We start from the raw sequence: 26,090 nt of genomic DNA on the forward strand, positions 1-26,090 counted from the left end.
TGTGTGAGGGGAGGGGGCCATTTTGTGGGCTCCACGTTCTCCTCGGGGCGGGCATCAGAACAAACAGAACATCCCGACGTGTCCGAGCTGTGCCAGGGCTGTGCGGGCGGTGCCGGCCGGTGTGCGGGGCTGCATTAAGCCCTCTCCCCGGCCCTGCGGGGCTCCTGACACCGGCTCAGGGAGCTCCCGCCCCGCTCCCTCAGCGCGGGCGGCGGTCCCCAGTCCGCTGGTGCGCTAGGGGGCGCTGCCGCCGGGCACAAGGAGCGGCCGGGGCGGAGCGGCCTCGTCCCGGCCCCATCCCGGGGCCTTCCGGGGTATCCCGGCCTGGCCCGGCGTGATCCCGGTGTGATTCCCGGGGAATCCCGGCCTGCTATGATCCCGGTGTGATCCCGGTGTGATCCTGGCCCGGCCCGGTGTGATCCCGGCTCGGCCCGGCGTGATCCCGGCCCGGTGTGATCCCGGTGTGATCCCGGGGTAACCCGGCCCCGTCCCGGTGTGATCCCTCTGGAATCCCGGGGTATCCCGGCCCCGCCGCCATGGGGAAGAAGGGGAAGCGCGACAAGAAGGGGAAAGGCGCCGAGAAGACGGCGGCGAAGATGGAGAAGAAGGTGTCCCGCAGAGCCAAGAAGGAGGAGGTGACGGGCGCGAGTGAGGGCGCGGGGCCGCTGCGGGTGCCGGGGAAGGATGAGGACAGGGTTGGCAGCAAAGGAGCGAATCCAGAGGGAACCTGGGCTGTCCAGGGAAAGTGTGGATCAGGGAACCGTAGGATATCCTGAGTCGGAGGGGACGCACATGGATGATCCGGTGTAGCTCCCGGCCCTGCGCAGACACCTCAGCAATCCACCACGTGCCTGAGAGCAGTGTCCAAACCTGCTTGAACTTGGACTTCCAGGGATGCCCCATCCGTGGCAGTGTTCCAGGCCAGGCTGGACGGGGCTTGGAGCAATCTGGGATAGTGGAAGGTGTCCCTGCCCACGGCGGGGGGCTGGAATGGGATGAGCTTTAAAGTCCCTGATTCTCTGATGCTAAGCAGAGTCAGTTACTTGGTTAAATCGCATGGGGTCCATTGTGTGTGACAGGAGGTGTACAAGAAAGACACGAAAGCACAGTTTAAGGCTCCTTTTTGCTTTCCATCCCCTTCATCCTTCTGGTCTTAAAAACAAACAAAAATCTTTGTTTCTCGCACTCCTCGAAGGGCTGCTTGTATTTAAGCCTTTTCCGAGCGACTCTTCCCTGTTCAAAACGTGGTGTTAGTGGCTTAAAGACATGGAAAGTGTCCCTGTAGATGTGTCCTGGCTGCAGGGAGAGCTGATTCCATGCTGCAGAGGCAAAATGCCCACACTTTGGAAATCTCTGCTTGGCCTGCACCTTCAGAAAGGTGACCTGAAGGGAGGAGATGAGCAGTGGGGCTGTGGGAGAGACCCTGGCTCAGAACCTCCCTCCTGCTGCAATCCTGCTTCTGCCCTTGGTCTGTCAGCAGTTTTGGGGGGCAGATTTTGGCTTTAATTGAGTGAAGTTGAAAGGGAATAAAGAAACACGAGGTTTCTCTGGATATAAAAGAGTTTCCAGTTGTAATTAGGCAGGGTTTTCAGTTCTTTTTTTTTAAGGGAGATTGTGGGAGTGTGTGCTGGTTTCATGTGTGCTTCTGTGCATGTCAAGCAGCTCATGTCTGGCTTTTTATTTCCAGGAGGATCTTGAAGCCCTGATAGCAGAATTCCAGAGTTTGGATGCTAAAAAGACACAAGTAATTGAGTCATCCTGCCCACCCCCCTCACCCAGGTAAGAGCTCGTGTGAGGCTTTGGCTGCCACTTGCAGAGCAGTTGGGGGTGCCTTTAATGGCATTTATTTATGTAAAGTTATTTCCCAAGAGTGGAAGGTATAGCTGATATCTGGAGTTAGAAAATACCTGACATCTGGAGTTACGAAATGCCTAGAATACTGAATACCTGGTTAAAAAAGGAACCAAAAACTTTTTGGTGCCAAAATCCCCTTTTTAACCATTCCATCAGCACAAAAGAGGCAACGCAGAGTCAGATTTCAGGGCTTTGAGGGAAAATAAAAGTGAAGAGGAAGTTTTGGATTTGGACTAGAGGGCTGAAGGGAATTCAGAGGCAAAAGGATGTGTCATGAGGTAAAAAGCACTTTATTAAAGTGGGGTTCACGTACTTGGGGTATTCAGGAGAGCAGTGACCAGCAGCAAGTGCAGAATAATGACACAGATAAATGGAGAGGAGACAGCGCAGAGTTCTGGGCCCTCATAAAAGTCATTTTTGTTCCTGCCACCCCAGCATTAAAATTCAGGAGCTCACGTCAAAGGGGGAGTTAAATCACAGAGTAACGTGTGCTCCTGAAATAGGAGAGGCTCTCAGACAGTGCCCAATTCATCTTGGTGGAAGTTTTGGAAGAGATTAATTTCTTTGGAGAAGTTTTTAGCCCTGGGGTGAACATCACAGGAGGGTAATTTGGCAGATGATAAGAGAGACCTTTGTGGCTGGAGGGCAGAGGTGCTGATGCCTGAGTTAAAGGCTCCAAGGTTCAGGGTTTTAAGGACTTTCAGATCTGTTTTTTCCATCCTTGTTCTTCTTTCAGGCTGAACTGCTCCCTCTGTGCTCACCCCGAGAGAGACGAGCTGATCCTTTTTGGAGGTGAATATTTCAATGGCCAAAAAGTAATGTATACTTCATTTTCTTTTTCTTTATCTGCCCCCTCCCTCCTTTTCCTGTAATTTGCACGGGTCTCATTTGAAAGGAAATTCAAGGCAGAGTCATAAAATATGTATTTGTCCCTGAATGAGAGCAAAAGAGCCTTTTAATTCTGCCATGGGTCTGTCTCATGGCTGAGCAGTTGGCAGGAAGGAGACATGCTGGAACCCATTAAGGAGTCAGAGTGATTGTCTCAGCATCAATATTTCAGGGCTTCATAATTTCTCCAGACTTAATTGTAGCCATATCTGCCCCTCATTTGGGACAACTAGAAAAGAATCTCTTCCACTTCTCAAAACAAGATATTTCTGCACCTTTGCTGCTGGCAAGGCACTGCCTGCCTTGGAGGTGGGAGCAGCAGCAAATTATTGCTCTCAGGAGCACTCTTGCTCCTGGATTGCTGCAGGTTGCAAGTGGTTGTTGTGCTCCTGGAGACAAACTGCCCTGGAAACTCCAGGCTGGCAGTGATATTTGGTCACCTCAGGGTTACCCAGTGTGATGAGCTAAACTGATTCTGCCTTTTTTACCACCTGGAGCTGTTCTTTGCTCTGGAGTTGAGCAGCTTTGACCTGAACATCTGTGTTAAGCTCCAGCTTTTTAAATCCTGGTATCTCAAGCTGTCACCAAGGGTTTGGGTAAGAACATTCCCAGCCCGGTGGAACAGTTGTTGCCTCCCAATGCAGTGCAGGAGTTTCTTGTCCTTCCCTGCCCGCTGAGGAGGTTGCGCTTTGCAATCTTCACCCAAATTCCACCAGGCAGAACTGAGCTGAGCTGAGCTGCTGTTTCCTGTCCCTGTCCCACAGACCTTCCTGTACAATGAGCTGTATATTTACCACATCAGGAAGAACAGCTGGGCCAAACTGGAGATTCCCAACCCACCCCCGAGGCGTTGTGCTCACCAGGTAAAGCTCTGGCTGCCAGAGCAGCAGCTGGGATTGTTTTAAAGATTATTTGGGAGGAGGGTTTTAATTTTTTCACCTCCTGAGGGTTTCTTGCCTCTCTTTGTTCTCCTCATAATGAGCTGCCAGTGGTGTCACTTCAGCTCTTCTGCTGAGGGGCCTGTCCAAGGCTGCCCGAGGTGCTCTGATCCCTGGGTGTCCTCTGGAAGTGTTCAGTGTGGAATGAAGGTTTGGGGTTGTATCTGTTGATCTGGCAGGACTCAAGCAGAGCTAGGGGGGCAATTCTTCTTTAGAAATGAATTCTTTTTGCTGCATTGTACAAGGACCAGCTCAAATGCATAATCCCAGGGGGCCCTGGATTTTCAAACTGGAATTTGACCGAAGTGCCTTATTGCCTTCATGGCCACAGCCCTACATCCATGAGCATCCCAGACACTGCCACTGCTGCCAGCAGGGAGCACTTGGGCTCTTCTCCACCTCTCTGGAAATCCAGGTCACAGGCTGCTTGTGAGGATGAAGGATTTGGGTCTGTTTACTTTATGTGAACACCTGCACAGTAGAAACTGGACCAAAGACTTGTATTTCTTGCAGGTCTTTGGCCCTCACCAGCTGATAAATTTTCTTAACCTGCTGCAGCCAGTGGGTGACTGGTACCTTCCCAAAGCTGCCATACAGGATGTGAATGTCCTTTTCCTGCCCATCCCAAAGCTCTCCAGAGCTCCCTGGTAAGATGCAACACCCCAATTAGGTTCATATCCCTTTGTTATGTTACTAAGTGCCAGTCCTGCTCCGAGCTGCGTATCCTTGAATTGAAAGATTCTGACTTGATTTTTGGGCTATTTTGTGTTGTTTGGACTAGAACTTGATTTCAGAGGCTGCATTCCAGTAGCCAGCAGGTGGCTGTCGAGCAGCTCCATCCAAAGGGAGCAGATCAAGAGCTGCAGCTGGATTACAACAACAATAATCTGAGGAGTCCTGCTTTCAGCAGTGTTTCCTGTCTGATAATTAATTATAGTTTCACAGGGGACAGTTCAGCCTCATGAGCTGACTGGTTTGTCTTCCTTGTGGCGTTAATGCATAGCTCAGAGTTAAACAGAAATGTGTCTGGGGGTGCCAGGTGCATGTTTTTAGTTTTATTTGTCATCCCTGGTCTCTGACACACAATCCACTGTTGGAGTGGAGGTGAGAGGAGCTAAGGGCAGGTGTTGGCGGTTGTTCCAGGAAAAGGTTTGGTTTTGTCACGAATTTCAAGGCAGCTCTTGGAAAGGTCACCCACAAGTATGAGCAGGCTGTTGCATAAACCTTCCCCTTAAGCTTTTAAGCACAGGATGCCCATGGAATTCAGGCACATACCTGCTTTGTTTAGGTAACTTCATGTTCCCACAAATCCTGCCTGAAAGCACGCCCTGGATTTTCTTACATAATCATTTCATGTTTGGGCTGGTTTATGGGAGGGCATGGTCCTGTGTGGGGCTAAAAATCTTTTTTTGCTGGGAGAGACAGGCAGGGAATGAAGCCTTGTGAGGAAAGAGATTATCCCAAAGTTGATCTGTGATGGGTACCCTGGAAGAAAACACAATTTGAAATTTGCACAGCCACAGCATTTCCCTCTTGGGATTCCTTCCTTCTTCCTTGGTCCTAATACAGATAATTTTAATGAAGTAGAGCCTTGCTCTCCTCCCTGCTTTTAACTGGCAGCTTGCATGCCAAAGGTGTTTTGGTGCTGTTCTGTGCCAAAAAAATATAAAAATACCCCTCTCTGCTGTGACACAATCAGAGCAGTAAGAGTCTCTCCTCTTGTCCAAATGCTGCACATTTCCTTCTGGTTTGGGGGGTTTTTTTTGTTTTGTTTTCTTTTTCTTGTTTGGTTGGTTTTGAACAGAGGGAGTCAAACAGTTTTTGTTAAGCTAATCCCAAGATGTTTCCTAGGAAACTTTGAACTTCCCTCAGGAAGTGGGAAGAGCCCAGCTCCTTGGCCAGCTTTCCCTTGCTCTCGGGAAGGTGTGCTAAACATTGAGTACTTTTTATTCCAAATTCTCCTTCCTTCAGCCCCAGAGAGCTGCTGTTGTTTCCTCAGATTTGGAGCCGTGTGCTTGGCTGGTGAACTTACGTGCCTGCTTTAGAATCCTGCTCTGATCCAGCTCTTCCCTCTCCTGCAGGCAGCTGTGGTGCCCACGGCTGGGGGGCAGCTCTGGATCTTCGGGGGGGAGTTTGCCTCTCCCAACGGGGAGCAGTTCTACCACTACAAGGATCTCTGGGTCCTGCATTTGGCCACCAAGACCTGGGAGCAGATCAAGTAAGTGCTAGGCCTTCATGTCTGGACCATGCTTTTGCCAAGAAATTTGGAGCAGTGATCCCTGAGATCCCTGGAGATCTCCCAGTTGACTGGAGAAGCCAGTTTGTATCTACCCACGGAGCCAGCTTCATCCCTGGGAACTGGCATTTGCTGCCTTGAGATTCCTCGGGATAAACAAGCCAGTGATTGAGACCTGTCAAAGTAAACAGGTGCCAAATGCCTTGGTAGTTTCTGAGGGGAGTGAAGGTGTAAATATTTTCAGTGGATCTGACCCAGAGTCCTCTGTTGATGTTTCCTTAACCTTTGGCTCCTCGTTTTGGCTCCTCATGTTTGTGTTTTCCTGAGAGGAGTTCTGACATGACACGCAGTGGACTGAGAGGCAGGAGATTGGCTTTGGGTCTGAGTTTGGCATTGGCTTCCTCTTGGACTTGAGATTGTCTTGTACTCAGAACACAGCTTTGGGTGGGCTGGAGCTCCACATCACCCTCAAAGTGCACTGGGAAAAGCAGCAGCTTTTGAACACTTAGGAGCTCCATGTTCTTCCTTCAGGTGGGAACACCAGATCTGCCCACGTTGATCCCTTTTCACCCTATTAAGGCATGGGATCTATAATCTGTGTCTGTCACCCTGTTAAGAGTCTGGGGTCTGTTACCTGTCTCTGCCTCTGCTTGCACAGTAGCTGAGGGTGGTTTGGGATGAGCTCTGCCTTGGCACATGCCTGAGGCCTCAGAGTGACTCACTGTGCCTGGCTCACCTTTCTCTCCTCTCCCTGCAAAGTGAGAGCATTGATAGTGCCTGACAAGTGGGAATTTGGAGCCTACTCCATTTGAGCTTCCTGCCATGTTTGGGTGGCCCTTGCTGGAATTTTGGGAACACCCATGCCCTGGTCCCAGTGTTGGAATCAGACAAAGCACATCTCCCATCCTTGGGCTGAGCTCCAGGAGCTGCATTAATGACGCAATGGGAGGGAATGGCTTTGTTTTAATGCTGACCTGGCTGAACATGAAAATCCAGCTTCTGCTGCCTCTCTGCTTTTCCATATGGCATCTTGATCAGGAGCCTGCTTGGAAAGGGGAAAAGGAAATTGTTGAGATGATTGTTGAGTTCTGCAAGGGAGTTTTTCCAGCTTCTTTTAAAACTCTGATCATGACACCTGCTGCACTTCACTTCCCTCAGCATTTCCCATTTGCTGGGTCATGGTGGGGGACCATCCCTGGCACAGGCCAAGGAAGAGTTCCATGTATCCAGTGTGGTGCCAGTGTTACCCCAGTAAATGCCAGGTGGCAGACATGGGGTACAGACTAGAGCTGGGTTTAGAAGACATCATTTTAGTGCAAATAATAAAAAAAATTAATTATTCATGATGAAATGTCTGGACAAGAGAGGCAAAGTTTCCGTTTCTGTTCCCATGGGAGGGATAACAAGTGCCCCATTCCAGGTGGGTTTGATGTGTTGGTTTGTCCAAGATGACCCTGCTGTGATCTAAACTTGAAATTCTAGAAAATCTGGTTATTCCAGCCCCACAGTTCAGATTCCAGGCAGTTATATTGTCCTTCCTGGCCTACTTTTCCTGCCACAAACCTGGTGCTGTGAGGGGCTTGACTGTAAAACACTTGGGAAGAGAAAACCTTGACTAACTGTGAAAACTTCCCTGTGCTGGGGAAGTGCAGCTCCATTTTCTCCTAGCACAGAGCGCAGTGGTGCCAGGCTGCCTGGCAGAGTTCAAAGTTGCTATATTTAGCAAGATTTAGCTGTGTTTCCTTGCATTTTGCATGCACAAAGATGATCCAAACACAGCAAATCCCAGCCCGTTAGAAGCCGTGCCAGCAGCTGACTTTGACTTAGTGCAACCACCTTATCTTGTGTGTGATGCACGAGGTTTCCTCAGTCCGTGAACTGTTTGTTACCCTGCCTTGGAGCAGCAATATTTTAACCTAATTGCCTCATTCCTTCCTAGACAGAACATTCCCTGTGGCCCAGAACAGCTCCCTGTGGCCCAGTGCACTCCCTCAGGGAGAGACAGGGAGCATCCTTGGGGCTCGTGCTTGGGAATTGCCACATCCCTCCTCTGAGGTTGTCATTTGAGCCAGTGGAGCTCCCTTCACTGAAATTCTGGAATGCTGATGGTACTTCCTGTAGGATTTGGTGGGATGTGGTGCTGTAAATATCCCAGTTTCACCAGTGTCTGTTGAAGTGGAGCAGTCCTTGCAGAGCAGGGTGGCCCAGCACAGGGTTGTGTCTGATGGATGCCTCTCCTTGCACACCAGAAAAATCAGGTCCTGCCACACCAGGTAGAAGGTGCTTAAAGAAAAGAAGGGTGTTCTGGTGTAAATCAAGTAGATTGTCAGCCCAGAAACGAGCTGGTTCTTTGGCAGATCAGGAAACAAATGTACAACTGTGGATTGACTTGCAAGGGCTTGGAATTGAGGATTTTGGGTCCTGTGCCAGTTGTGTTTTCCTTTCTCACCTTCCACCTGAGTGTCCAAACATGAGGGGACAGAATCTGTGCATGCCACTGACCCCAACACTGGGGCATTCACAGGGAAAGGCGTAAAACAACACAAATCCTGAGTTCAGCTTCCTCTGAAGGATAAAAGTGCTCTGTCCTGAAGTGCCCCTTTGCTGGGATGTTCTCTTCACCCCCACTTTTATTATTATTGAACGTTCCCAAGCTTCACCTGAGCGTTCTCTGGATGAAGAGGTAGCTCCTGCAGCCTGTAGCCACTGGGACAAGTAATTCATGAATCTGGGGGCTGAATTCAGGTCTGGTTTGTTACTACAAGCCCCAGAGTAACTCCACGAGCAAAAGGAAATTCCTTATGGAGCAGCTCAGATCAGCCTCATGCTGTACATGTGTAGAGCCAGTCCTCAGCCAGACTTTTTAATCTATTTTTAAAAAAAGTCTGGAGAATTTACAGCTCCCTCCCACACGTCTGCTTTCTGGTGTCAACCCCATGAAATAGAGCATTAATCATAAAGTCTGAGAAACCATTTCCAAAAGGTTTCTTTGGGACCAGGAGCAGTGAAACAGGTAAAAGGGAAGAGTTTGTAGTTGGAAAACAAGTTGCAGGAAGACCCTTCTGGAGCAGGAATGAGGTTCTGCATCACTGCCAGTCCTGCCTGACTGTGCCATTTGTGCCTTGGAGTTAATTCTGCATAGGTGGGAGCTTTATTAAAACACATCAATGAGTAAAGTTTTTATTGTTCAGGATTGATTTTGAACTTTGAGGAAACTTGCTTGAGAAACAAGGCACGAGATACTCTGGGAACAGGATTTTAGTGGTCATGTTGGGTTTTAATTCATTCTCTCCTTAAAAAAAATAAAAAGGTGATTTTAAAAGTGCCATCTTTTGGAATAATGACACGGGAGCTTTGTTACAGCAAGAGAAAATAATGATTTCAGGGCTTGATGAAATTAATATCAGAGGTGCTGTTCTGCAGGGTGATACTTAAAAACCCAGTAAATGCTTGGAAAAACCACCTCTCTGTTAGAATAAAGAGTCCAAGCAATCAATATTAATTCAGTCTTCCCCAAACACTGCTGTTCTGGTGGAGTTTCTCATTATCACAGGGGTGAGGTTGTCATTTTCCATGGTGAATAAGGGCCCTCATTTTCCCTCTCCACAGAAATCCATCACCACATTCCCAGCTCCCTGCTGCCACTCCAAGTGTGGCGGGGGGCAGGGTTGGGGCTTTAGGTTTTGCTGCTGTTTTCAACTTCATTTAGGCCCTGATTGTGCAGTCACTTCCACACCTTAAGGCTGCCTGTTGGAGGAGTCTTGCTGGGCTCAGTGGTGCCAGCTGGGCACTTTGGGAGACTCCTCAGCGAGGGAAAAACGGGATGGGTTCCACCATGGGGGCAGGGAAGAACACACGCAGCAAACCCTGTTCTCCCTCCAGTTTGGCCTAAAGCTGGCTTTGTTTGAAAGTTCTTGGAGTTGTTTTTGTTGTCTCTCACGTGATGCTGTGGGTGAGCGTGAAGGAAGGAGAATCCATGTTGGAATGGTGTCCAGCTGCCCGGCTCCTCGGGAGCCTCTTGGATGTGACAGATGGAGGGGGTGTTGCTTGTTTTTGGAAGTGGAAGCAGCACATCTAACTGAAAGGTCAGGAAAGCTTGGAAGGAGCAGGGATGTGTAGCTGCTTTTGAGCATGTAGGATCATAGAGTGAGTCACAGAGTCATGGAATGCTTTGGGTCGGAAGGGACCTTAAAGCTCATCCAGTTCCAACCCTGACACCTTCCGCCATCCCAGGTTGCTCCAAGCCCCGTCCAACCTGGCCTCAGACACTTCCAGGGATCCAGGGGCAGCCCCAGCTGCTCTGGGCACCCTGTGCCAGGGCCTGCCCACCCTTGCAGGGAAGAATTCCTTCTCAACGTCCCATCTATCCCTGCTCTCCTTCAGTAGGATAATGATAATGATGACTTATTTTGCTGCAATACCTTTGTTCTTGAGGAAATCTGAGTAATTCATGAAGTGTTTTCACTGGTTTGGTGTCATACCCAAACTGAGGTGGATGAGTGAAGGTGTTGTGGGTATGTGATTTCCTAAGACACTGAAGGAGGGGGGATGTCAGAGCCAGGTTTTGTCTCTCAGTGCTTGGAGAAAACATCTCAGTTTGGAGCGTCTTCCCTGTAATTGTGCAAGCGCTGTTCATTAAACTCTCCTGAAAAAGCAGCTCCTGAGTCATCACTGAAAAGACTTTGGGTGCTGTTAGGGTGGTTTATCTCGAGGAATAAAATTGTCTGTGCTGCCATCCCAAGAGTTCCAGGAAGAGCACACGTCCTGTTCAGGAGAAAAGTAGACACGGATTGAGGCAACCACGTTCCCCATGGTTCCCATGTCCAGGAGAGGTTGAGCTCAGCCAGCTCAGCTGCCAATGACCAACAAAAAAGGCCTGATGCACTACCAGGACAGGGGATTTGGCTGAGAAATGGAATTTCTTTGTGTTTCAGGGCACCGGGAGGGCCCTCTGGACGAAGTGGACACCGGATGGTTGCGTGCAAGAGGCAGCTGGTCATCTTTGGAGGTTTCCATGAGAGTGCAAGGTGGGTTGCAGGGGTGGCTGGGGGTTTGAGTCCTCCTTAAAAAGGGCAACAAAATTTCACCAGTAACAGAAATATCTGGGTGTTAATGGGAGGATTATCCTCAGCAGAACTGGGACTGAAGTAGATTCTTGTGTTCGGAAGACAAGGGATCTTGATTTAAAGTCTTCAGGTGTGGGAGAAATCATTGTAGCACTGAAGTAGCTGCCCATCCTTGTAGCCAAAGCTCAGTCCAGCACTTTTGGCCTCTGAATCTTACCAGATCCTTATCTTGTAGAAACATCTTCCCCTGTGGGGTGTGCCATGCTGTGGGATCACAGCTGGGCTGTCACGGGGCTGGGAGCAGAGCTCTGAAGTGCTGTTTTAGCCTGTCCTGAGCGTGCCCATCACAAAACGTGCTGTGCCCGTGTGCTCTCCCTAGAGATTACATCTACTACAACGATGTGTACGCCTTCAACCTGGACTCCTTCACCTGGAGCAAGCTGGCTCCAGCAGGGATTGGGCCTGCTCCAAGATCTGGCTGTCAGATGACTCCCACTCCCGAGGGCAACATCATCATCTATGGAGGCTACTCCAAACAGGTGGGGGACACTTTGTGCTAAGTCAGATGTTGTCCACAGGCTGGGAACTAAAACAGGCATCTTCTAATTATGGCTTTTTTTCCGTGCAGTTCTGCTGGTTGAGGGGCTAATCTTGGTTCAAATGAATTCTGTGTTTTCCCTGCTGTTCTAATCCAATATAAGGAATTGATATCACCGAGGGAGGAATAAGCAACTGGGAGAAATGACATTTTTTTGGCAACTTAAAGCATTCTCAGGTATTCCTTTGTGTTTCAGAACTTGCAGGTTGAAAGCAGCAGTTGCCAGGAGACTTTTATTTTGTGCCATCAGTGGCAGAGGTGAGGGAGCAAACTCAGTAAGCCAAAAAAGACTTTTGATAAGCACCAGACTCCCCCAGCTCTGCTCCTTGCTCCGTTAATCTTGGGAATTTACACCAGAGAGCCCTTTGGAGCACATTCCTTATTGAGCAGGTATCCCTGTCTCCGTGCTGGGCAGCAGGAAGGAAGTGTTTCATTGAGCAAAAGGCTCCTGCAAAAGCTTTTCATGTTGGGGATGCAGGCAGAGGCCCTGGATCCTGCTGCTCCCGTGGAAAGGCAGCACTTCCAGCTGGGGGAGGAGGACGCCTTGTTCTTCTGAGGGGAATAAATGAACAAAGGAGGGAAGCAGGGAGAGGGGAGAGAAGGGAGTCAGTCTCTCTGTATATTTAGAAGCATTTAGGCCTCCTCAGGGCCTGAGCTTCGGGCTCTGCCTCATCAGATGTGCGTTGGATTCAACAGCAGTAACGACTCAGAGCCTTTCCCACCTGAAAGGGCTTTGTCCTCTTCCCTCATCTGTCCTGTTTCCTCCCTCCTGAGGGTGGGAAGGAAGCAGGAGCCTGCATGCTCTGCTAGGTGTGGAGTTCTCCTGGAAGCCCCATGGAAATACAGAAGTCACATGTGTTTGCAGCTGGTTCTGTTCCACTTCTGCTCTGGGTTGCTGTGGGCTGCTAAAAATGAAGAAGGGATGGAGGCAATGCAAAGCTGCCCTCAGCCTTTGGCAGGGCACTGGGCAAGGCTAAGAGCTGAGGGAAGTTCTCTGCAGCTGGAAAAACAGCTTTTCCATTAAGACAGACACTCCATTAAGGCAAAACAGACATTCCATTAGAACAAGACATTTTAAACAGATGTTAAAAGTCTCCTTCCTTTGTCATGTAGAGAGCTCTGTGTGCTTCTCTCTGAGGGGCCATTCCTGACAGGCTCTGCTGTTGTAGCACAAACTGACCAAAGCTCTGGACAGAATTTTCTCTGCAGCCTTTAGGAACAACAAACCTTCAGCACGCTCCTGAAAATTAAATTCAGCAGGATATGGCCCCTCTAGGAGAGACCCAATTCTGTTAATGTGTGGCTATTTAATTCTCATTGTGTCTTCACTTAGAGCTGATTGTGGAGCTGAGTGTCTGGGTTTGCTTTGAAGTGGAGAAAATGTGTTTGCCTGGGATACTCTTGGGAGAAGGTAGACGTGGAGAAAACAATACTTAAGTGGAGTTGGGCAGATACAGGAGAGGACTTATTCCTTGTTTCCAGTTAGAGAGGCAGATACTCCAGTCAGGGGTGCTGTGCAAATATTTTGGGGCATATGAAGACATTTTTCCATCTGAAACCAGGCAAATATCCAAGCAAAGCACCATTCATCAAATGTAGAGTGTTCTAAGAAGAGGCAGGACTAAGTCACACATGCGATGGGAAATTTTGAAGGGAAGAGGAGAGGAAAATCATAATAGGTCTTCTTTCTGAATAGAGACATAATTTGGCTGTCACAGTGCTGGAGGAGGGTGGTGACATGGCAGGGCTGCTGTCCTGTGATGGGCAGGGAGCTGGGAAGGCAGAAACAGAGTTTTGGTCCCTGCTTTGATGTCCTGAACTTGCAGAAGTGATGTGGAGAGTCTGTTCTCAGTAACGTCTGTCAGTCCAGGGCTGAATTCCCTTCATGGGACCTGGATAAAAAAGTCTCTTTCCTGGCTGGGGAAGTAGAGGCAGAAAAGATGGAAGTGACTTGTCTGAGGCACTCCAGGACTTGCAGAGCCAGGACCAGCACCTTGGTCCCCACACACCTTTGCTGTGCCAGCCACTGCATTTTCCCAACCAAACCAGGCTGCAAATGGTGAAAAAGGAGCTTTCCAGCCCTGGGTGTGACTGCCTTGAGATGCTGGTGCCTGGTATTTTAAAAAGCAGGATTCTTAGCACAATGGTGTCTGTGTGCTCCTGGTTCATCAGCGGCCTGGAGACGATAAAGACAATTTCTGTGATCTCCTGCAGAAGGGGATGTTGTAGGTGCTGCCAGCTCTGCCTAGAGCACACCTCAGAATGCCCAGAGGAGCTCAGACTTGCTCTCCTGCTGATCCTAAAGATGTCCTGAGCCCTTTGCCGTGCTGGGGATGGGGCTTGCTGCAGCGAGCTGCATTTCAGGCTGTGTGAAGCACCGAGGCCTCTCCATTGCTAAGCAACAGAGGGGCTGGAGCTGCTGCTGCTCCGCCTTGCAGGTGCAGCCTACAGGCCAGGGGAGGGCTGGAGTTACACGTGGGCAGGGCTTTGGGATGCTGGAGATGGCTGGGGTGTGGGGATTTTGTTGTTGGTTTGGGGTTTTTTTAGTGGCAGTTGTCACAAAGCTGAAGTGGATTGTGCTGGGACACGTGGAAGGGTTGAAGTGCCTGAATTGTAAGATCTGGTGGGACTGGCTCCCTCTGTAGCTCTGCCTGCTGAACACTTCTGCTATTTGGATGTTTTTAATCACTGTTGATCTCATATCAGACATTTTTAGCACGTGGAGAATCCTGATTCCACTTCCCAAGCTCTCCCTGCCTCAGTTTCTTTGCTGTCTGTCAGCAGAGTTGGAATTTCAGCTAATACCTGTAAAGCTCTGGTAACTCCCCACTGTACCTGCACGTGCAAACCACAGGCTGTCCACAGTGGATATCCCAGCCAGTTTTGTGCTGGAACACAAACACCTGGAACTTTAAAGCACAAAGGATAATGGGGGAGCAGGAGCCTCTTGTCAGTGATGGAATGATTTGCTCAGGGCAGACATGTCCTGGCTGGGAGGGGATGGATCTCTCCAGCAGCTGGAAGTGTCTGTGAGCTGGGGAAAGCAGGCGTGTCTGTGACAACAAAAACTGACTCCCACTCCGCCTCATGGCGGTTTTCTGAGCCCAGGGAGCTTTGTCATGTTGCACTCACAGTGTGTTTACTACAGGCAGCTTTTCAGGAGGAAGGAATGCAGTTATTCCACACAGCTCGGATGGTTGTGGAGCCGGCTGCTCTCTCTGTGTTTGCTTCCCTGCCTCTCCTGCCATGCCCATCTCGCTGTGCTCCTCACACTTCACCTGTGTGCAGTTGTGCAGTGCCTGGAACACACTTCCCTCTCCTCCCCCTGAGAACTGAATACCATTCCCTGGAATTGGATACCAGGCCCTGCAGCAACAACAAAACCTGCCAGCTGCAGGGTACAGGTGTGCAGCAGGACTCTCATCCTGCTCCTCATCTTTCTGAGGGCTGAACCTCGGGATCCACTGCTGGGATCCCACTGGCATCCTGGGAGCACAGTTCCTCATCCCAGCAACACCATGGCCCCAGGAGGACGGGAATTACAAGGAAGCAGGAGCTGTGCATGAAGGATGGGTGGATAATGACATTATTAACAGACCTCCTACAGTGGTGTGGCACAGAGCTGCCTTGGAATGCTGCTGTTGCCATGAGCACTGGAATCCAGGGCTTACAGGGAAAGGAGCAGGGAAATCACACTGGAAGTCAGGCATTTAATTGCTTCAGCTGAGCTTTCATCCTGCCCTTGCTGCTGTCTTGCTGTTGCCTTTTGTAGGGGTGGGAGTGGGGTTTGTGCTTCTGTTTGGGAGAACGAACCTGTTGCTCAGGGCTGTGTGGCACCCCAAATGCCACAGCTGCAGTGGGGCAGAGGTGTCACCTCTGCCTCTCCTGTGCTGTCTCCGGTGGGTGACAGGGACCCACAGCCTGGGCTGGTCACCAGGCTGCACCACATGAGGTCCTTGCAGATCAGAGCTTGTGCTCAACATCCAGGGGCAGAATCCCAGAGGGCCTTACAAGCCCTGGGAAGTTGTTGTGTCCCACTTTGGGGGAGTGGGAATGTGCTGCCTTTTACAGGAGTTAAATCAGTCCCTTGAGAGCACCTGGCCCTGGCTGTAAAAGGCAGGACCTTGGCTCTCCTGTTTCCTCAGTGCTGCCCGTGTCCTTTGTTTGCAAAGCAGTTGGTTTTAATCCCTTGTGACAATTGATTTCTCCTTTCTGGGTCCCAAAATTCCTGCATCCCACAGTCTCCATACAGCCACAAATCCCCACAAACCTGTGCTGCAGCCTGGAGAGCCCTTCCTGCTGCCACAGGCAGGAACTGTGGCACATCACAGGGAGTATCCCTGTTTGGTTTCCAAACCCTCCATGGTTTGGAGCTGCCTGATGCTCCAGAGCCTCCTCTGTGGCCTCTCCTTGCCCAGTCACAGCGTTTGCCTTTTCAGTTGGGTCCCCTCTATGGTTTGGGCCACTGAAGCTGTTTCCCTGAGCATCCCTGTGTTTCCCTTCCCTGCAGAGGGTCAAGAAGGATGTGGACAAAGGCACCCTGCACACGGATATGTTCCTGCTGAAGGCTGAAGGGGCAGGCAAGGAGGAAGGTGAGCGCTGCAGGCTTGGGAATGCAAATCCTCTCCCTTCCTTGGAATAACACACCAAAAAAACTTGGGACCAAATCCCCCTCTCAGTGATAACCTCTGTGCCCCAGTGTCGGCTCAGGAAGAAATCCAGGAAAGAGATTTTAGTGATTTTTTCTTCGGTTTGTATGTGGGAGGGAATTAAAACAACATTTCCAGATTCTGGAAATTCTGTTTCTGGGACATTTTGATCAGTGCTTTCCTGTTCCACAACAGAAAATTGTTGGGATTGCAGAATTCTCCTGGGGTGGGGTATTCCTGGGTGGATGCCAGGTACCTACTAAAGGTGCTCTATCCTTCCCTCCGCAGCTGGAGGAGGGAGAGAAAATCCAATGGGAGACTCATGGGTTGAGATAAGGACAGGGAGAGATCACTCAGCTCTTTCACTGCTCCAGTGTGGGCCCATTCCATGGGGTACAATACTGCTGGAACAGACTGACCCGTTGTGGGTCGTTGGTTATCTTTGATTGGCATGGGAATTCCATGGTTTTCCTTAGGAGAGAGAGTATTTTGTCCTTCACTCAGGCAATGGGACAATTTCCTTGGAGCTGAGTTTCTAAAATGTTCAAATTGTGATTGATTACTCCAAACCTGTCTGGAATGGGATTTGGGAAGGAGGGTTGGTCACCAGCACCGTCTGGATTCCAGGCCCTGTTTGTGTTATTCCTATTTGTAGTTTTATCTTGTTGGAATTGCAGTTCCTTTGGAAGCACAGGGCCTGGCAGTGCTTCTCCCAGGCTGCATTTCAGGGATTTGCTCTGAAGTCAGAGTGGAAGGGGTTGGAGAAAAGCAGAAGGATAGAGCAAGAACCTTGTTCTGCTGCTGAGCCCTTTTGTAAAGCCTGGTTGGGGCTTCTTGGGATGAGCTGTGTTTATTTTTGGGGGTGAGGCAGTGCTGCAGGGTGGCAGAAAAGGTGGAGAGAACTGATGGAAGGTGGGAGGGCTCCATGGGATAACTGAGGGACATTTTTTGGTGCTTGAAGGCTGCGTCTGACCAGGCCTTGTCTGAACTCCACCCTCCAGTAAAGGTGCAAACACCTTTCAAGAGGCTCCTTGCCCCAGAAAGCTCCGAAAATACCATGAGAATGTCCAAAACGGGTCATGGAATTCCTTGCTGGAATTCTGGGAGGCTTTGGAATGCACAAACCAACGAAGGATTCTGCTCTGCTGACGCTCCCATTTGTTCTCTCCATTGCAGACAGGTGGACCTGGAGTCGGCTCAGCCCCTCTGGAGTGAAACCCACTCCCAGGTCCGGCTTTTCCGTGGCTGCTGCTCCCAACAACCGCTGCCTCCTTTTTGGGGGGGTGCACGATGAGGAGGAGGAGGAGAGCATTGAAGGGGACTTCTTTAATGACATTTATTTCTATGACATCGGGAAGAACCGCTGGTTCCCTGCACAGCTCAAGGTCTGGGGTTAAATACAGTCATTTAATCATCTGACACATCCTTTAGGCCTGGTTTGGTCTCTTTGAGCTTTCACAGTGTCACAGACTGGTTTGGGTGGGAAGGGACCCTAAAGAGCCTCTCATTCCACCCCTGCCATGGGCAGGGACACCTTCCATGAGCCCAGCTTGCTCCAGCCTGCCCGTGGACACTTCCAGGGATGGAGCAAGGAATTTTCTCTCTTTGGAGGAAGCCTGTGTTTCTGGTGGTGCACCTGAGCAATCCCTCCAGGAATCAGGCTACCCCATTACTGTGGACTGCAAAATGAAGCAAAGCAGCTTGAAAACGTGTTTCTGGTGGTTTTTGAGGCCATCTCCAGGTCAGACCTGTGAGTCTGACATGAGGTAGTTCACTAAAAGCTACTGTGAAAGATCTGTTTGGGATCAAACCTGTCCCTCTTCTCCCCAGTGTTGATGAGCTACCAGAAGAGATGAAATATTAACCTTGGCTCCAAGAGCTTCAGAACTCAGCTCAGCTCTTGGATTGTGTTTGAGCCACTCTCACAGGCCAAGGGAGGTACAAACCTGGTTCAGCTGCTTCTTCCCCCTGCCCCTTCCTGGCTTTGTTCTCCAAATGGAGAAGTCAATCCCATAATAGGCAAACAGCCACTCAGGTGGTTGCTTCTGCCTTCCCAAATTGTTCTCCAGCCCTTCTGTACAGTACTTCCAAGACCTGGAGTGCTGCCTGGTAATGGGCTGTAATTCAGCACCCAGCAATTGAGATTTCAGGGAATCGTGGGTTACTTTCCCTTGCCACAGAACAGTGACCTCTGTGTGCTTGTGGCACCTGGAGCAGGAGAGCTGCTCCTCTCTTAACAGAGGAAGCAATTCCATGTCCTGGATCTCCACTGTTCCTTGTTCTAGGCTGGGAGAAGCTCATGCTGTAACAGGGGGCTGCAGTGATCACTTGAGACTTTAAATTGTGATGAAAAATAGGAATTGTCGCTTCCCTCCCAGCAGCATCCATGCTGTTTGTGTGAACTGCTGTTAGGGGCATGCAATTTCCCCAAAATCTCCTTTTATTCCTGTTCTCAGGGCCCGAAATCAGAGAAGAGGAAGCGCAGACGTGGCAGACAGGCTGAGGCAGAGGCTGCTGGGGAGGAGGAGCTGCAGCTGCCGCCTCCCCAGGGTCCCCTGGAGATCGTCAAGGAGGTGGTGGCAGAAGATGGCACCATCATGACCATCAAGCAGGTGATCCCTGGAGCTGCAGAAGACAAGGACAGGTCTGCTTCAGAGGAGGAGGAGGAGGAGGAGGAGGAGGAAGGTGGAGCCCTGGGGCAGCCCGTGGAGCCGTGCCCACGTTCCAGTGCCATGGTGGCAGTGAAACACGGGGTCCTCTACGTGTACGGGGGCATGTTTGAGGTGGGCGACCGCCAGGTGACCCTCAGTGACCTGCACAGCATCGACCTGCACAGGATGGACGAGTGGAAGGTGCTGCTGGAAATGGATCCAAGTAAGCCCTGCTGGGGGCAGCTCTCCCTGTGCCTTCAGGGGAGCAACACTGGGGAGAAAAACAACTGTGGAGCTTCCTCAGGGCTGGTGATGAGCCTTGGGGTGGAGGTTTTCCTGGGAGTGTGTGATAATGCAGTGTCTTACCAGAAACGTGTGTGGCCCAGAGCTCTGGGGTCACTGTAGAGTGAGCTCTGCCCTGTTACTTGGAAACCCAAGACCTGGAAACAGAGTTGTGGTGGCATGAGCCATCCTGGGAATCCTGCTGTGCCCGGCTCGTCCGCTCCACCCTCAGGGATGCTCCTGCCTGTCCCCCTGTCTCAGGGCAGTGATGGTCTTAGGTCCTGCAGAGCACGTGGGCATTACCTGGAGTTCTCTCTTTGTACCTTAATTATCTCTTTGTTCTGTAATTATCTCTTTGTACCTCTCTTCTCTTTCCTTTGTCCTCAAAGAAACCCAGGAATGGCTGGAGGAGTCGGAGTCGGATGAAGAGGAGGATGATGATGTGGAAGGTGCAGAGGGAGGGGAGGAGGAAGAGGAGAGCTCTGAAGAGGAGAGTGAAGATGAGGAAGGTAATTATTAATGAATAATTAATAATTACTCTCCATACTAACCCAAAGTGGGGTTTAGTGCAGTGCCTGGTTCTGCTGCCAGCCTGGAAAGTCTCCCTGGCATCCAGGTGAGTTTTCCAGCAGAAGCAGAGCTTTCCTGGTACATTGCTCTGGGGATACAAGAGAATTTCTCCTGGCTGCTGGTAGATTCTCAGGCTGTCACGTTCAGCCCCACGTGGCCTGGCTGATGTGGCCCTGGTGAGCTGTGTGTGACCTGTCTTTGTCCCTCTCTTTGCCCAGGGGAGCAGCAGCACCCAGCTGTGCAGCCTGGGGAGGCCCAGGCCCAGTACCTGGCCAGGACAGAGCACTACTGGCTCAGGCTGGCCCGCAGCCACATGGGCCCCGAGGCCAAGGACAAGAAGGTGCTCAAGGTGGCTCATGCCATGGCCAAGACTTTCTATGAAGATCCCGTGTAGATGTCCTGAGGCTGTTCCAGGAGTGAAGGAACGTGTTGAGAGCAGTGGTCAGCCCTGCTGAGCTCAGCCTGATGTCCATCCTGGCATTCCAGCCTTTCCCAGCTCTGAGGGCCTCTGGGCTGACCAGCCTGGATGGATGCTCTGGATATGCTGTGACTCCTGGGAATGCTGTGGGAAGGTCCTGAGGAACAGGATTGCTGTCCAAGCACTTGTTCTGCTGAGGTTGGGCTGTGCAACACCGACCTTGTTGTTCCAAAGTTGTTTGGGGTCTGTCCAGACAAATTGTGCACATGACAATGGTTCACTGGTCCCAAATTCCTGGCTGGGGCCGGGACATGTCTCCAAGGGTTCCTACAATAAACTGGCTCGGTTACATCATCTTGTTTTGCTCACTCAATCCCATCCCAGCTTTTCTACTTGTGTGGAAAAGGAATTGCAGTTCCTGCTGTGAGATCTGCAGGCAGTGGTTCTAAAGTGCACCAGCAGCTCTGAGATGCCTGGAAAAACCTGGGAATCCTTTCCTGCCTTACCTGGGAGATGCACATCGCAGAAACCTCTTCCTTTTCCGTGTTCACTGTAGTTTTGCCTTTGTGGAATCTCCCAGTTCAGTTTTTCCCCCTATTGGCTCAGTTGTCCTGCAAGTGAACTCTTCATGACCAGTGAAATTCCTACCTGCAGACCTTGCTGAGGCCAGGAAGGAGTGGGCTGATCCAGGGATTTGTTTTTCCCCTGTTCCAGCCCCTCTCCTCAAGGCATCCCTTCCTTCCCAGCAGAGCAGTGCTGTGTCCTTGGGGACAACAGATGGGATCCAAGTGGGTGCTGCAGCAACCAAGTGGTGCCTCGAGGTGCCACCAGGACTGGCTGTCCTTGTGCAGGGAATTCCAGGTGCCCTGGGTATTCCTCTGGCAGGGCCTTCCCCAGGGATGCAGCTCTTGGGAGAGCAGGGCTGGGATCTGCCGGGCTAATTAGGACAGAACATAGATTAAATAGAGCTGACAGGGAGCTTTAATTGGTGAGAGAAAAATGTGTCTGACAGGGAGGGACCTTCCCCATGAAATAACAGGTGAGAGGTGAAAACAAAGCATTTATTGATGATCTGGGAAAGGAGAAAACAAAGCATTTATTGATGACCTGGGAAGGAATTCCTGCTGCTTGCTCAGTCACTCACCTTGTTTTCCTCTCACCTGGGGGAATCCACATCTTTCTGTGCAAAGCTTTGGGGGATTTGTGAGGGTGGGCAGGCCCTGGCACAGGGTGCCCAGAGCAGCTGGGGCTGCCCCTGGATCCCTGGCAGTGTCCAAGGGCAGGTTGGGCAGGGCTTGGAGCAGCCTGGGATGGTGGAAAGTGTCAGGGTTGGAACTGGATGAGCTTTAAGGTCCCTTCCAACCCATTCCATGACTCAATGATCCTACAACCGATGCAGTCATTCAGGAGCTGTCCAAGGAGCTGAGCTGTTCCCCTAAACGAGGAAAAACTGCCTCTGCCAGGATTCTGTTCCGTGCAAACCCCCAGGCCCCAGCTCAGGAGATCCCATCCCATCCCTGCTCTGTCCTGCCTTAGCACAACCCTCTGGAGCTGCCCTCTCTGTGTGACAGCTTCCAAAAATCCCTGCTTTCCATCCTCCCTTGCCTTGCCAAAGCTGCCAGGATGTGTAATTAGTCCTTAGGTCTCAATTAAGCCCTTCACCATCGATCCCACCCTGTTTTACTGTCGCTCCTCCCCTTCTGTTGCAGTCTGGCTGTGTTTTCCCGGCAGCGCTTCCTGGCAGAGATGCTGCCACAGCTCGGGATCTCTGAAAGCTCTGGAAGCTCAGACTGTGGAGAGTGCTGGAATCTGGGTCTTGGGTACAGCAACCCAGACACCAGATGGGCTGGGGAGAAGCTGACATGGCACAGGGCGTTTGTCTTCCTTCTTGCTTTTCCCAAGGATGCAGTGCTGGACCAGCCCCTCTCACACAGGTGGGATCCAAATCTCCCTTCCCAAATTCCCCCTTCCTAATGGCTCTGCTGTTCCAGCCCCTCCTCGTGCTGTCAGAACACAAAAATGCCAGTGAAGCCTAAAAAATGATCCAAACCTTCAACTATCCAAGTGCCTCTGCCAGCCTGGACATAAAGCAGCAGGTCTGGATAATTTCCATGGATTTATGGCCCACCTTGATGGGCATTTTAATGGGCCTTAGGTAGATCTGCAGCAGCCAGGCTCGTAAGACAGGGAAATACACTGAATTACCTCTCTCTCTGGGCTACTTCTCGGGAATATTTCTGGCCTTGGGCAAGTGTGAAAAGCCCAGAACTGAGACAAATTGCTTAACTGCCTGGGATTAAGAAAGGAATCATTCTTTTGGACCATGTGGGTTGGGAGCCAATTAATATTAGTCTGTGGCTGTCTTTCCTACTGAGCAAAACTCAGCTTGCCTGGGTGGAACAGAGAGCTGGGAAATCCAAGCTGGATTTGTGCTGGTCCAGAGGCAAAAGCAGGAATAACTAGGCAGGCACCAGTGGGAAAAATCCAGTCAGGAAACCACCAGTCCTTTTATTTGATGGATAACAAGAGGCATTTTGGTGCTGTTTTACAGATATCTGAATATCTGTGTGTGCAGGGCTCTGTTTAACCTGCTCCTGACAGGCCCTTTGTTTCATGCACCAAAAGAAAAGTCCTCGAGAGTCTTTCCAAAGAGTAAACACAGAATTCCAAACCCCAGGGGTGAATTCCCAAGGCTACAATCCCAGTATGTCGTTTTTTGGTTCATTTCAAGTGTGCAGCAACCGTTGGGGGGGGGGAAATGATGACTAAGGAGCCAAAAGGAAAACCCAAAACAACACAAAAAAAGGAAGAGGTGGGAAGATGATGGACAGTTACCGTGGAGAATGGAATTTCAAAATTATCCTTTCCCCTGTCCACCGATAGCCCTGCGCCTGGAAAAGGAAAGGAAAGAAAAGAGGAAGCAAAACTGCGACAGGAGGGAATCAGACCATGTAAGGAAAAGAACTGAATTTAACTGGCACATGCTCTAATCCTTAGTTTATTTCTGGTTAAAAATATAGCAATCCAGTGCAGTGTAATAAGAAATCTGCTGAAAAGGTAGCAGAGAAACAGCTAAAACAGAAGCAAAGCAAAGCTGAGTCCACGAGTCCGGGCTGTATCCAACAACTCTGGATGTGAATGTCGAGGAGGGCTTTTCCCTCCTTCCCCACCCCCAAAATCTCCTGTGAGGGTCTCACCCTCCCCCTCGGGAGCTGCCACCCTCCTGCACCCTTCTCCTGCTGCTGGAGCTGCAGGGGGGACACTGAGGGTGGGATTTGGTCCCTGGCCCTACCAAATCCCAAAGGAGCTGTTGGAGCTGGTGGTGGTGGAGCACCATGGGGAGGGAATGGGAGCTTTGGGAAAGCCACTTCCAAGGAACGGAGCGGAGAGCACGCTGTGTGATTGGGACCAGGACAGCTCAGAACAGGGATACGGCATCTTTAATGAGTATGCAGATTATCCGTGGGGACAGGGAGGGGACAAAATCAAGGCAGGCATAGTACAAAGATGGTAGAAACGAACAAATTAAGTGACATAGAAAAAAAAAAAGAAAGAAAATACATCCTTAGAGGCTGCCATTGCCAATGATGTTTGGTTTGATTTTCTTTTTTTTCCTTTTTTTTCTTCTTTTTTTTTTTTTTTCTTTTTTTTTTCTTTTTTTTTTTTGTCCTTTTTTTTAAATACAGGGACATGTTGGAAGCTGGAATATACATCCTGCATTACAAAGTGCAAAATACTACATGCTCAGAGCCCAAGCATGATGTCTGAAACAGTCCACAGCAAGATGTAAGAGACAAACCCACCACCCTCTCCCTCCTCTCTGGGACCTGCTCCAGGTGCTCCTCCCCAGGTGCCTTTGAGAAACAGTTGGATTTTGGCTTGGTTTTGTTTTATTGTCATCCTCAGTGGATTGGAATTGAGCCCTCTGTCCCCTGTCCCTCCCCACCCTGCTCCCTGTGCACACGTTTTGGGATGGGCTGGGATGCTCCTCACCAGCACAGCACCATCAGCCACTCCATCCGTGCTGCTGGAGGTGCCTCCAAGGTTTTGGTTGTTTTTGGGGAATCCAGGTACACATTTTTAGCCAGGAGAAATTGGCTGGGAATTAAAAGTAGCTCTGGGTGGTTTTCCAGCCTTGCCAGGGGTGAGGAGCAGCCTGGGGAGGAGGAGTGAAGGCAGGAGGGTGGTGGGGCTGCTGCTCACACCTCGTGTTCCCTATTCCCCCCCTGCCCCAAGGAAGTTTGCAAAAAGCCAATTTTGGTTTTAAAAACAAGGATCAAAATGGGGCCTGTTCTCCCATTTCCCATCCAGACAGGGTTCATTCCTTCCCCATGCTCCTTCTCTCCTCCTCCTTACAGCAGCATTCCTCCATTTCCAAAGGGACAAAAGCCTGATTTTGCTTTTCTCTCCCATTTATCATTAAAGCTGTTACAGATTTCCCTGGGAATCTCAGCCTGGAGCATCCCAGAGCCCATCCCCGCTCCACCCAAACTCTCCCCATGGTCCCCTTGTCTCATCTCCGTTTTGGGGTTCATTGCTGTTGTTACAAAGACAAATTTTTTGGGGGGGTTGGGGGGGGTGAGGGGAAGGGAAACAAGGTTTTTCTTTTGTTGGGATTCCTTCTCATCCTTCCCAGTGTTGGGGGGGCAGAGTGTTGATAGCATTTTGCCATGCCACACAGCATAGTGTTATACAAGCAAAGAATTTTGGCTAAAATCCAAAAAACATTACCCAGGAAAAAAAGGCAAACTGTGAGTGAGACTCGATCGTTTGTTGTTCTTCTGTGAAAAGACTTGGAAATTGTCGGAGGACAGTTCGAGTTACGATTTTTCCCTTTGTTTTGTATTTTTTTGTTGTTGTTGTTTGTAGTTGTTTGGTTCTGGTTTTTTTTTTTGTTTTGTTTTTGTTGGTTGTTTTTTTTCCCCCATTCATACATGTAACTGTTATTTTTGCAAACAAGACAGTCTTGAATTAGATGAAAAAGTTAATAAACAAAATGGCGACTCCAATATTTAGTAAGATCACCATGACTACCAGGATGGGAGCTGAACCCTGCAAGAGAAAGAGAAGGACAGGAGTTAGATGGATCCTTGGAATTCTGCTGGGAGCTCTGTGCAGTCCAGGCAGCTCTGGGCATGAGCAGATCCCAGTTTACACCTCCCAAAGTGCCCAGGAACCCTTGGAGGATTTCTTTAAGCTGCCAAACAAACACTTGGCTGCACCCCCTGACTAAAGTGGATCATGGATCATCCCATGGAATTCTGGCCTTAAAAGCATAACTCAAATCAGTTGTTTATCAGATGGTCAATGAAAAGGAAGAAAAACCCCAAACCTGAGATGATATTGGATCATAGAGTGGTTTGGGGATGGTTTGGAGCCGTGTCCTCAGGACATTTCCCAGTTGTTCTCCAGGTGTCCTGGACACCAGGCCAGACACGGGGTCCATGTTCAGGCAACCTTTTGGGAATGCTCTAATAACCTCTGCTGAGTTTATATGGATCAAATGAAGCTTCTGGGAAATACCTGCAAGTGCCCAAGGCCAGGTTGGATGGGGCTCGGAGCAACCTGGGATAGGGGAAGGTGTCCCTACCATGGCAGGAGTGGGATGGGATGAGCTTTAAGTTCCTTCCCACCCAAACCATTCCAGGATTTTACCTGGAAAGCATTGCAGGAACCCCACTGCAGCTGCCCCGTGCACACACCCACCCCAGCTGGGCTGGACATCCCAGGAATGGTTCCATCCCTCTGGGAGCATCCATCGCTTCCCCCTGAGCACATCCCAGACAATCCTGTGGGACCCGAGGGCACGGCTGTGGGACCCCATCAGCATCCCAGGAACATCGCGGGGCTGCAGCAAACCCTCCAGCACATCCCTCTGCGGAACACCAGTCAGGAAAACATCCACCCCGGCACCTCATCCATCCCTGGCACCTCTTCCCT

General features: G+C 50.3%; 2 protein-coding genes across 6 annotated transcripts in view; one reads left to right on the top strand and one right to left on the bottom strand.

The window, feature by feature from the left end:
- Nucleotides 1-252: 252 nt before the first annotated feature.
- On the top strand, nt 253-24,658 carry KLHDC4 (kelch domain containing 4). 5 transcript variants are annotated; one of them, XR_005602887.1, is made up of 14 exons: nt 253-635; nt 1,688-1,779; nt 2,591-2,669; nt 3,507-3,605; nt 5,762-5,898; nt 10,851-10,943; nt 11,362-11,521; nt 16,091-16,172; nt 17,406-17,614; nt 18,686-19,103; nt 19,552-19,671; nt 21,860-22,084; nt 23,034-23,101; nt 23,837-23,855. XR_005602887.1 is itself a non-coding variant. In XM_010403523.3 (13 exons), the coding sequence occupies exons 1-13, from the start codon at nt 537-539 to the stop codon at nt 23,909-23,911; spliced, it is 1,731 nt and encodes a 576-aa protein (XP_010401825.1). In that variant the 5' UTR covers nt 253-536; the 3' UTR covers nt 23,912-24,658. The 5 variants fall into 5 exon arrangements, 3 of the variants coding, with proteins under 3 accessions (XP_010401825.1, XP_010401826.1, XP_010401824.1); XR_752278.3 differs by having other exon boundaries at nt 21,860-23,101; nt 23,837-23,867; XM_010403523.3 differs by lacking the exon at nt 21,860-22,084 and having other exon boundaries at nt 23,837-24,658.
- Nucleotides 23,131-26,090, bottom strand: part of JPH3 (junctophilin 3) — a 50,746-nt gene continuing 47,786 nt past the window's right edge. Inside the window, 1 exon segment of the mRNA XM_039558185.1 lies at nt 23,131-25,202. Coding sequence (XP_039414119.1) covers nt 25,122-25,202 — 81 coding nt within the window. The 3' untranslated portion in view covers nt 23,131-25,121.

Source organism: Corvus cornix, chromosome 11 (genome assembly GCF_000738735.6).
Source record: "Corvus cornix cornix isolate S_Up_H32 chromosome 11, ASM73873v5, whole genome shotgun sequence".
NCBI classification, from domain to species: domain Eukaryota; kingdom Metazoa; phylum Chordata; class Aves; order Passeriformes; family Corvidae; genus Corvus; species Corvus cornix.

Excerpts from the sequence above, each read along its gene's own strand:
- KLHDC4 (XM_010403522.3), top strand. The coding sequence starts at position 537 with ATGGGGAAGAAGGGGAAGCGCGACAAGAAGGGGAAAGGCGCCGAGAAG. Across the intron at positions 2,670-3,506 it reads AATATTTCAATGGCCAAAAA|ACCTTCCTGTACAATGAGCT; the intron begins GTAATGTATACT and ends CCTGTCCCACAG. Across the intron at positions 19,672-19,950 it reads GGAGAGTGAAGATGAGGAAG|GGGAGCAGCAGCACCCAGCT; the intron begins GTAATTATTAAT and ends CTCTTTGCCCAG.